The 12,483-nt window shown below is 26.5% G+C and overlaps 1 protein-coding gene across 4 annotated transcripts; it reads right to left on the reverse strand.

The window, feature by feature from the left end:
* Positions 1–602: 602 nt before the first annotated feature.
* LOC113550586 (ubiquitin carboxyl-terminal hydrolase 47-like) lies at positions 603–12,222 on the reverse strand. Of its 4 annotated transcripts, XM_026952518.1 has the most exons (25): positions 12,048–12,222; positions 11,885–11,947; positions 10,178–10,254; positions 9,796–10,044; positions 9,437–9,730; positions 9,040–9,364; positions 7,569–7,747; positions 7,334–7,508; positions 6,966–7,087; positions 6,706–6,899; positions 6,462–6,642; positions 6,178–6,393; positions 5,722–6,069; positions 5,459–5,642; positions 5,152–5,387; positions 4,951–5,074; positions 4,249–4,353; positions 4,055–4,178; positions 3,927–3,996; positions 3,727–3,862; positions 2,681–2,943; positions 2,488–2,606; positions 2,166–2,424; positions 1,952–2,091; positions 848–944 (listed from the first exon to the last, which is right to left on the reverse strand). In XM_026952518.1, exons 4-25 carry the CDS (start codon positions 10,039–10,041, stop codon positions 848–850), a joined length of 4,137 nt encoding a protein of 1,378 aa, XP_026808319.1. In that variant the 5' UTR covers positions 10,042–10,044; positions 10,178–10,254; positions 11,885–11,947; positions 12,048–12,222. The 4 variants fall into 4 exon arrangements, with proteins under 4 accessions (XP_026808322.1, XP_026808317.1, XP_026808319.1 ...); XM_026952521.1 differs by lacking the exon at positions 11,885–11,947 and having other exon boundaries at positions 603–944; positions 4,261–4,353; XM_026952517.1 differs by lacking the exon at positions 11,885–11,947.
* Between the last annotated feature and the right edge of the window lie 261 nt (positions 12,223–12,483).

Below are 12,483 nucleotides of genomic sequence, written 5' to 3' on the forward strand. Positions count from 1 at the left end.
AGCTAACACAATAATTTAATTTTTATAAATTAGATATAAAACGTTTAGTTTTACATAACAAAGATCTGAGCAATACATGTTTATGATTATTAGATATTTAGAAAAACCAGCAAATTTTATATTTTATAAAATTAATTTGTATTTGGTTTACTTTGTTATTGATTGATTTTTAGACAGTATAATTTTGAGGCTAAACAGTAAGGTTCATTTGTATTATTGAAGATACAAAATAGATTAAAAAGCTCAGGTAATATTTATATTTTTTTTTACAAATTTGTTTATATGTTTTAATATTTAACAAAAAAATAGCAACTAGTTTATTTTAAGTAAAACTTTAGAATATATATATATGTACGAGCGGACGAGTGCTACTAGTCACATTTATTAATTTATTTTTGTATTCAACAGTTTGTTGTTTTAAAAAATATTTATTAAATTTGTAAATACATACATATTATATATCATATGTATGATTTTTTTATATTGTAGAAAATATATTTTCAAATTTAAAACTTTTAAAAATTATTTATTTTTTTTAATACATATTACAAAATCTATATTAAATATTATTTATTAATTTTTGTATCACAGATAAAAATATTTAATCTAGAAAAAAGAAATTTGTATTTTTGATATCGACAATGTACACAAATGATAAAAACGAATCTAATGAATTTTGTAAAATTAACAGACCAAGTAATTATGAAAGTTTTTTGTTTTTGGTTGTAGAAAATTAATTTTTTTTTTTTTAAAGACAGATTAAAACAAGTATTTTAAACTGATTTTTACCTCCTCCACTAATAAATACACAAATAATTTACCAAACATTAAACAATACATAATATGTTTAATCATTATTCATAGTATGTATTCTTAATGAACGTTCTTTGCGTTGTCTACGCCACTTGCTTGGTGTTTCTTTATTGGATGTATTTTCTGCATTACTGTTTTTAGAAAGTTTAATCAGTTAAATGAGAAATTAATAAAAACAGGGTACACTTTATCACTCATTACCCTATAAATAATTTTTAATTTCTGTTTGCGGAACATTAAACTGGACTAATTCCTGACTTACAATTACTTACTTACTCACGCATGCACAATACAATTTCATTTTTTTTTTTTTGATTTTTTGATTGATTTGTATTCTAATTCCAAAATTTGGTAAAATTAGTGATAGGTATAATTAAAAATGTTTGTTTTTATTAAATTTGACTTTTTTAAATGTTATGTATTTTTTCCTTCCAACTAACATAACGATACATTTATTATTAAAGTAATAAATTATTTGCTATTTATGAATTATTATTTTACATTATGAAATCTAAAAACATGAATTTTTGATTTGATATAATTATTTGAAGCACGTATAATATAATTACACAATGAGGAATTTTCAAATAATTTCTATAATCTAAATTGTAAATAAAAATGTATAGTATTGTAAAAAAAAAAATAGAAATTTAGAATTTTATTTTATGAAAATACATGTTTTTATAATAAATTTTATAATTTCATAATGTGCAATAAATATAATAATTCATAAACTATAAATAATTTATTACTTCAATAATAAATGTATCATGAAGTGTTTAAAAGGAAAAAATGTTTAAATAAAAAAAAAAAATCAAATTTAATCTTTTTTTTTCATTTTTTTTTTTATTACCTATACCTATCTCTAATTTTGTAACTTTTGGGTTTAGAATATAAGTTGATAGATCAAAAGTACTTTAAAAAGATTTTAAAAATAGGGATTGTCATTAAAAAAAAAAATGAAGTGTTGTGCATTCCCATTACACGAGTTAAAAATTTGTCATAGGATTTTTGATCCATTAGTCTAGTTAAATGTCCTTTTAAACACAATTGAAAATTATTTATAGGGTAATAATTAAGTGTCCCCGGTTTCTTGGTTTGGTATATCTTTGAATAATTAAATAAAATATTTACATACCGACAGTATAAAATTATGTTGTCGTCAGATAAACTAAATGACCAATTGAACACGCTTGTTTTCCAAGTGATTTCAGTTGAATGACCATGCATATAACCCATTTCTAACTGATCTTCAGGTATATTAAGTTTTTTTGAAATCTAAATGGCATTAATTTATATTGCAATACAAAATCATAACATATTAAATAATTTTGTTCCTGATGACTACTCACTTCAGTGCCCAGCTGTGTGTTTGGAGACGTTGTGGATGCTATATCAACAACAAATTCCATTTCAGAAATAACACGCGGTGTTGTTTCTTCTATGTGATTGACAAACATAAGTCGTTTGGTTTTATTTAATTCTAATTCGGAACGATCTTTTAGATCCAATATGACCATTTCCCACCCCTGACCGATATCTTCATTCCAGATTTCTTCATTGAAATAACAACGCATTAGAGAGTCTCTTTTTTTCTTACGCAAACGACACCTATAACATTATCATATGATACACAATTGACATTAAATCTTATACAATCGTCAAATTATTTACCTGTTTAAAGGTATATCAATATTGTAAGTATTATTTAATTTAACCAATAATTCTCTTTTGGTTTCTAAGACTGAGGTACCTTTCTTAATGATCCAATCAAACATTTTCTTAAACAAAATCTACAAAAAGCAAAAATAATAAATTAATATGTATACATCTGTTGTTAGTAATGTTCCTAAGAATAATTATATACCTGTGTCTGTTCTTGTGGTTCTATCCAATAAATAATACCGCGATATTCGCCATCATGTAATGCTTGACCCATGGTAATTTTAATCGTGTCTGAGTAAGCCAAATCTTCTAAAGAACTGCTGGGTAACGCCAGTTCTTCTAATTCTGTGTCTGATTTGCATCGATTCAGAATAATAAAATCAGATGGTATGTTGATGTATGGCACTAATTGAGTTTTGAGTTCTTTGACAGTCATGCGCTTATCGACATACGCATAGAGTTTTTCTAAAATGTTTATTTTAAGTATACAATTTGGATAAATAACAATAAAAGTTTTTTAATTTTTAATTCAAACATGAATATAAATACATGATTGAAACAAGATATCACTTAATTTAAATAAACAAGAGTAATATTGGTTGGGTTGGTTTTGGCATAGATTAATTAATATACTATAGATAAATTATACATTATACCAATGCAATTATTTTAATTTTAATTCGGTTCATTAGTGATACTTTGTTTTTTTTTTATAGGAGGTAAGAAATAAGTATCTACTAGTCTCATACAACCATGTGTATTCTGAATCCAAACTAAATATTTTAATAACTGTATTGGTGTAGAACAGCGGTTCTTAACCTGTGGTCTGCGATACTCATGTTAGGGGTCCACGGCAGCTTTAAGAATATTAAAAATAAAATAATTTATATAACAGTTTTATGAAAAATTAAGTTTAATAAAAATAATTATAAATGTGTATGTTTTTTTATGTCTACTTTATGTAATTTGTAATATAAAATAATTATTATGATTTTAGTTATGATAACATTCGATGTTTTGTAAAAAAAAAAAGGTATTCGATAAAAAATTGGTAGGGGGTCCGCAATTTCTAAAAATCTTTCATCGGGGGTCCGTGTTCTACAAAAGGTTAAGAACCGCTGGTGTAGAATATTTAAAATGGTATCTAAGCTATGGTTTTAGTAAAAACTAAAAATTATAAGCAAAATATTTTAAAAATTAAAAAAATGCATTTTTATCTTAAAATATGTTTATGTTTATATAGTTTACCATCATTGTCTTCAGATGTCTTGTCTGATAACTTTGTTGTTTTGAAAAAATATTTTTCATTTGACTGAAATTCATTATCATCATCATCATCTTCAGTCCCATCCCAATTCTCCTCCGATCTGCCTTGATCATAAACCTGAACACAATTTTAAACAATAAATATTTTACTAGTTTAAAAAAAAAAAAAAAAAATGGTATACCTTTATTGGGTCATGTTCAAAAGTAGGAGAATCCATATGATAATCTTCAATGGCATCTCCTTTGATTGTTCTGAGGAAGAAAGAATATGTAAAATAGTATATTCAAATCTCAACAAAAAAATCATTACCTTTCACTATCTGTTATACTACTATCCTCACTTTGATCTCCATTTCCACTACCAATAGCTACAACACACATGTCCTCAGGATTGGCAACCAAATTATTGTCTTCATTTGACTGGTCACAATCCACTAAATGATGAAAAAAATATATTATAATATACAATAAAAAAAGTTACAATAAAAATTTGGTAACCCCTACCTTCTAACACACCTGCTTGTTTTTCTAATGGTAACATAGACACATCGTCATTATAACCATTCATATAGTTTTTATTGTATAAAGCCATTAATTTATGTAAAGTTTCTGAAAATAATTTTTTAATAGTTATAAATATAAATATTTATAGTATGTTTACCCTTAATATCTTAGTCAAATTAAATGTGCAACACCCGCATGGTTATCTCTGGTTTTACAAATCCGTAACATAGCAAATTAATGCTCAGCAGATTACGTTTAGCTCAGTTGGTTTAAAAATTGGAGTGAATTGATCTATTGTGAAACTTGATAGAAAGTACATTATTTGTGTTTGTATGTTTTTTTTTACAATAGTTCAGTTTTTGAACATTTTTAATTTACACTATAAAATTTTGCATAACTTGCTAAAAAATGGAATGATGAATGAACAGATGATGTTCTTACCATCAAGTTTCATAATATGTCGATTCACTCTAATTTTTAAACTAATGGAGCTAATATGATCTACTAAACATAAATTTGCTATGTTACGTACTTGTATGATTGAGAAAACACAAGCGGGTGTGGCGTCCTCTTTAAAGTGTGTGTTTAAATGATAATATATGTAGTGGCATCTAACATTCCTATACACTTTTTGTCTTTTTGGTAAAGAAATACATCAGTTATATTAGTCATATCACAATATTTTAGTTATAAAAACACTACCTGTATCTTTTGTTGGCATGATGAATTGTAATAGAATTGTATTGTCGTACCGTGTGATTATGTTTTTCATCTTGTGCCCCAAGACTGATTGTTCAATAGCATGACGTTCTATGAACACAAAAACCTGTTGGACAAACATTAAAGTAGTAAAATGGACAACAAGCAAAATTGTTTAATGAAACATATTTTAATAATGCATACATAATTGGTGTAGATAGATGAACACGGTGCGCTTTCTTCAAGCAATGTTGGTTTTGAACTACTCTGAATGGCAAAATGCAATACTGATTCTCTAGATATATCATATTTTGTATATAACAGATTACTGAGGTCTCTTATCTCTTTGTTTAGTTCAATTTCAATTTCCACTGGTTGACTTACATCAATATCTTCTTCATTATCATCCAAGTTTATCATGAACAATTTCATCAAGACATCTAATCAAGATACAACATATTAGTACATGTATACACACTATTATTATTATTTTTAAAGTTGTTATTCTTACATCCTGGAGTAGATACAACACTTCTATTGTCTTCAGTATCAATCATTTGAAGTAACAATACAAACGCCAATGAATATTTCAAGTGACATACCAGATAATTATTCTTATCTTCCAAGTTTTCGATTACTTTTTGATCCTGTTTATTGAAAATGACTAATCGACACGGTTTGGTGACTCTGAAATGCTAGAATTGAAAATAACAACACTTATAATCTATAATTATTAATTATTATTTAACATAAACAAATCAATCAAATTTTTACCTCAATAGCCATAGCCTTTAATTGCTCAACAGTAGTGGTCCCACTACAATCGAATTGCCAGCTTCGCACACCACATTCCATAAAATCAGCCAAGTGAACAGGAACCTTATACATATCTCGTTCTCTTTCTCTCATCTGTCTATCTTCTTCGGCTTTTCTCTCCAATAAATTATGAAGTTCTTTTAAATGTGGAGGAAATTCTTCTTGAGTCATTGCATTTTTATTTCTTCTGTGATCGATTTGTCTGTACATGAGCATATATGCATTAGTACTAGACGTGTATTGGCCTGAATAATATCCTCGAATAGGTCCACCACCAAAACTTCTTTCAATATCATCCATTGTGATCTATAAATATTTTGAATAATCAATACATAATATATATAGGAACATATTATGTTGAAAATGTACACAAAATCGTTGAAGTTATTAATGTTTAATTTAGATTACACTTACCACTGATACAGATTGATCATTAAAACATAACCACTGATCAGTTTTAAAGTCTTTAATATATGCATAATAGTGTCCCCCTGACGCACTGCCAGAATGTATCATGATAGCATAAAGTTCATACATATATGGCCCAATTGGTTCATTTTCTGAATTCAAATCTACTCCACGTTTATCTTCATGTCTGTGCTGGCTAAGGTCAATACCTTCATCTTCATCCTGAAAGAATTGAAATTAATTTTTTCTGATTAATTTACACATATGTTAAATTAACTTTTTTAAATTACTTGATCAATTTCATCTAATGCGGATGAACTGTCTGTGCCAGTATAACTACTATCATCACATTTGCTACCAGATCCAAACAATTCTTCAGGAAATCCTTCAGATAGTGCCTCGTCTTTATCTAAACCGTTTTTATTATTTGATATAAAACTGTTCAAATTTAGTTTTAAAGGAAACACAACTCTGTAAATACGATAAATAGAAAATTTGTATTTATTTTTAACAATTATTAAAATTAATAATTACTTGTCATTTAATTTAATGCGATACATAGTGTTGTAATCAAAATCAAAACGCATCAAGTGTAATGTCATAATGTATGGAAACTTGCTGAATTTTAGACCTTTGTGAGCATTACATTTTTTATTACAACGTTCACAAAAATACTGATTATTTCCATCTAATGTTTCAGGCTGGGTGAATCCTTTTAATGCTTCTTTCTAAATAAATAACATATTGAATTTAATTTAGATTTAAAATAATAATTGAGAGAATATCTATCTTACTATACATCCATAAGCATTAGTACTTCCAAATGGACGTATAGGTAAAGGTATATCTAAAAATGTATCTTCTCTAGATTTTTCAATTCCACATTCTTGACATTTTACATAATCAATCATTTTGCCTGAAAACAAATAATTTAAAACTCAAAATGTATGTGTAGTTCTTGTTTCTATTAAAAATAACCATGGAAAATACTATCCTAAGAATAAAAAGTCCAGGAAAATAAAGTCAACGAAAAATTTTATTATAATTTTCTATATGCTATATTTGTTTATGGATATGTTTTGTAGAGATCTTTACAATTAATATTCTTAACTAAATTTGAATATAATATAAATAAATATAAAATATATTTGTTAAAAATTACCTTGATAAAGCTGGTTTATGAGATCAACATGAGTGGTATTTTTAAATTCTTGTTCAAGAGCATCAAACATGACTCTACAAAGTTCTTGAACATCGTGCTGTTGCCATGCTTCACTTGAATCCCAACCAAAACTACGCGTAAGTTCTGTTGTTTCAACACTATGTCTTGGTGAAGTCTTTAAACAAAATATTTTATATCTAAAAAATATTCAATGACATATTTATAACATGTTTACTTGAAGGTTTAAGAATAATCTCTGAAGTTGAAACGGTATCGATTTTGACTCATCAATGTTTGCATCAAAATCAAATTTCCATTTGTATAGAGCATTTCGAAATTCTGGTGTCATATATAATGCTTGCAATAAACTATTTAGGTAACAAGTCATTGCTTGATTTACTAAACCTCTATATCCTATAATAATAATAATAATAATAATAATAATTAATTTAGAAATTATATCTCATTTACTTAATTATTTGAAATTTAATTCTTATTAACTTTGTCCTTAGTGTGTATTATTAAAATGCAGTGTACTTCCAATTATCCACAGAGAAATCATTCATAAAATTATATACATACAAAAAAAAAAATGTTTTTTTACATAATACATTTATACATCAATACAGTTCCATGAATCGGTCTAATTGGGTTGCGATAATGGGTTACACATTCATAACATTTGATTTAGGCCTAGCACATGTGTGGTACCGCTTCATTATTATAATTTTGATTTGAATAAATTGATGTGTTGAATACACACACGTCTCCTTCATCATACATGAATACACTAGCTGTCTACTGTAATTTGCTGTGTGAGACTTACATATTGAATAGAACTGTATGGGTTATTTGATTTTTTTTGTTTTAATTTAGATTTTGTGGATAATTCGCAGAATTGTATTTATGTATGTCAGAATGACATGCAACTTTATTCTGCCAATAATCGAGAGTACACCATAGTCTTATAATTATCAAAACTCTTTCTTAAGAAAATGCCTTTAAGTGTTTTCTGTCTTACAAACGTACATGTCAAATTTGAACTCTGTAGAATTAATTGTGTGATGCTTTAACATTAGAGTAAATTGATCTATGTTCAAACTTAAAGGTAAGAATACTATCTGTGGTTTATAGTTGACTTTTTATAATATTTTATTTTTTAAATGAGTAATGAGTGTTAATATAGTATACTAATGTGTAAACAAATCAAATAAAGTATAAACATGGATAATGTTCTAATCTTTAAATTTGACAATAGATCAATTCATTCTAATATTGAAACTAACAATATAAAATAAGTTCCAATGAACTCAAATTTGATATTTTATGCTTGTAAAACAGATATAATACACAGAGGTATGATAATATGGTTTTAATATAAACTAGTTGCTTCAGTTCATCAATTTACACTCTATTATAATTATTTTTACTTGTTAAAAACAATCTAACAGTTAATTTATGATCACTATAGACTAAATTATAATTATGATGTTTTAGTTTAGAAATGTTTGGCTTTTATAAACAATAACAAGATTATTGATAAATTATATATTATAATATACTTTAATACTTTATTTAACCTTAGTAATCTCAATATGTTTTCTCACATAACCAGCTTTTTTGAAAACCACCTTTGACACATGATTTAAAATACAATTTTACTATAAATATCATTAATATATAATAATAAATTATTAAATTCAGACCTGTATATGCTCTTTCAGTTGAACGATTATACAGCATACGGGTAGAAGGTAATGTAAGCATTGGCATTGGTGATGTTGGTTCTAATACATTATTTTCTATAACAGACGATGAATCTAGACCATTTCGACGAATTGAAGGATGAATTTTTGAATATTGGCTTTCTATTTTTTGATCTTGAGTAGGGGAACAGGATTTAGATGAACTATCATTATCCATATTATCTGATAAAATGTTCAGTGATATTTCAAAACGATTTTTCACTCCTTCACGGTATACAATCCCAATTTCACTCAGCAACCTTGTATCATCTTCTCTTATCATAAGCTAAAAATTAATAAAATAATTTTTTCTAACTAATTCATCAAGGCTTAAATACTGTTAAACAATTTAACATACTTTGACCAATTCGGTATTGACATTATAGGAATTAAAAGTTAAAACAAAATATTCTGTATTTATATCTTCTGCTTGACATAATTCTAATACACGTTTATACAGTTGACCTGCAGTTTCATTTTGATCCACAGTCAATGGAAACACTTTCATATCCTTAGGTATGCGGACAATACATTCAGCCTGATCGCTTTCTTCAACTTCATTCTCTGATAAAACAAAACGATTTTGAGTACCATCACCAAATATCACACCGACATCTATCAATAAACGGTCATCATCTGCTTCTAATTTTGGCTGAAAGATTAATACATTATTGTTTATGAAAAAAACATACATTCTTAGCATATAGTGATAAATACCTTATCATTGGTTCCAGTATCCAATGTAGAATCTGATTTAAATGAACTAAATGTCAAGGAAAAAGAATCAAAATCCAAATTGTAATGCTGTGCAACAATATTAATAAACTGGCGAACAGTTAGATTCTTATCAACACAGCATTCTAATTTATCATCATCAGTAGACTTATCGTGAGGGTTTTTGAATTTTCGTACCAGGCATTTTGCCTGATCATCGGCTTCTGAGTCATCAATAACACTCACCATTTTCTAAATTCAAATAATTTTACTATTATCAAATTATTATTGAAGTATCAAAAATTTACAACAAAAACTATAACAATATTAGAAAATTTAATAATAGTATATTTTGCAAATAACACTTAAAAATAGAGATACTTACGCTATAACATACAACTATGCCAATAACGAATAAAGATGCAAATCTTTATAGTCACCAAAATGTTTTCTTACATGTTTCTGTAAAAGATCAAAATATAAATTTGATATCAAATTACATATATTTCGAAATAATATGTGAACTATATAACATTATGCTTCAATTATGATAGCCAACTGCCGCTATACTAAAAAATGCTTCCCACCACTACCACTATTTTTATCTCATTTCTGATTGGTGAAACTGTTTAATGTTGAGACTGTAATGAATGACTCACTACTTAACTGGTAAGTTTATACTTTGAAACTGAAAATATAATAATTAGGTACTTAAATGGTAGACATTTTGTTTTTTTTTTATACAATAACATGTAAGTAACTTAAATTATACTGTGAAAACATTTACATTTTAGATATCTAATAAATTTTGAAAAAAAATGATATATTTTAAATGATACGATATATATTTATTAATTTGTGACCAACATTTGATAAATATGTTAACTTTTTTTTTGTTGTTTTAAGCTTTTATTTAAGATCATCTACTATAGTAGATGTAAATACAAATTGTAGGGAGTATAGCCTGATTTATTTCTAGGTGTTTGTCACAGTGCCAAATCCTAGAGGCAGCCAGTGACGTATTAAAGGGTCAGAAGGAGTGTCAAAATTAGACTGATCTTCCTCTCCTGCATACTATACATCTGTCTCTCCTTCCCTACAATATCCTAATGGCAACTGCAGTCTAGTGTGAATTTTTATTTTTAGATTTACAATGTTTATGTGAAACAAATGAGAAAAATTGTGAAAACTTTAAAATTTATTTATGATTTTACTAAATATGGTTATCAGTATGGAATTCAAGGGCAGACAAAAATTTTTGGAAGGGGCAAACGACATTATTCAATGTTTGTTTTTTGTTAAATTTTATAAATATTTTAGAAAATGAATTCATTATATTTTAAAAAACATATAAGAGAATATTTCCCTCCTTTAGTTCTGTGCTGTGTTAAAAACACTGACATATTTTTTATTTTAAGATTTTAATATAATTACAAAAAATTATTAGGTATACCCAAAATCAACAAAATTTAAAAATCTTTAAAAATCTTTATATAAGTTAGTACCCTTAAATTAATTTTTAAGCTGTTTTAAAAAAAAAACCATATTGTTTATATTCTCTTTTATACAAAAATAATAAACTTAAATTAGTTGGTAAGATTCACTTTAATAGCATTTTGCACTTTCACTTTTTATGAACAATATAAATGATAATATCAAAAAATACCTAAAGAAAAAAGACAAATAAGGTCCACAAGATTATTTCAGATACCAGTTTCATTCATTGCCAATTGCCATTGCTATTTATTATTAATGACTATATATGGAATTGTAAATTAGATAGAATCAATATCAACTTTCTTTAACATACACACACACATATATATATTGTAATATTTGTGTTTCATCTTATTAGGAAACATTATAATACCTATTATATTTTGAGTATTCCATACATTGTTTTCATATTTTTTTTAAAATATATAAAACATACTGATGGATTGAGTTAAGATACCTAACACTTTAATGTGCTTCAAAATCTGCAGTAACAAGTAAATAAAATTTGTTCACTGTTAAACATACAATTTAAAACAGATCAGTTGTTTCAACCTAAAATTCTAAAATAATTCAGATATGATAGGATTACTCTTACCTAACTGTAGTCATTGCATTTACATTGTCCAATAGGCAATTGTGGTCAGGAATATACTTTACGCTATGAAAAAAAAATAACCATAATGTCTAGCTGAGGATGCCAATGCTAACATTTTTTTACTTAAAACTCTATGGTCACTAGCATTACAAATTATACTTACAGATGGATAAACGATGGTAAAAAATATGTAACGATTCAATTGATCGAAAGACTTTTGCTCGTTGATATCAAAACACTGAATTATATGAAAATCTTTTTTTTTGTCAGTCGTTGTCACTGGAACATTTGGATTGGAAAGACGGGGGAAATTGTCTCATTGAAATAGATGGAGTACATTATTATGGTAAAGTTGTGTGTTATGATTTTTATCAAAATCGTGAATAGCTTATCAGCGTAACCATGAGCGGCGGTGACCTTCACATAAATATTATGGAAGAACGATGACGTTTTGATTGTTCCATGATATCAGTTCTGGTATTTTTTTGACGTCAATTTCAATGACGAAAAAATCAATTTTTAAAAGCAATAATCATGACGTATTCATGTAGTATGTACCTATGTAGGTTCTAGATATTATACAGTAATTAGTAAACGTA

Source organism: Rhopalosiphum maidis, chromosome 1 (assembly GCF_003676215.2).
Source record: "Rhopalosiphum maidis isolate BTI-1 chromosome 1, ASM367621v3, whole genome shotgun sequence".
Classification (NCBI taxonomy): domain Eukaryota; kingdom Metazoa; phylum Arthropoda; class Insecta; order Hemiptera; family Aphididae; genus Rhopalosiphum; species Rhopalosiphum maidis.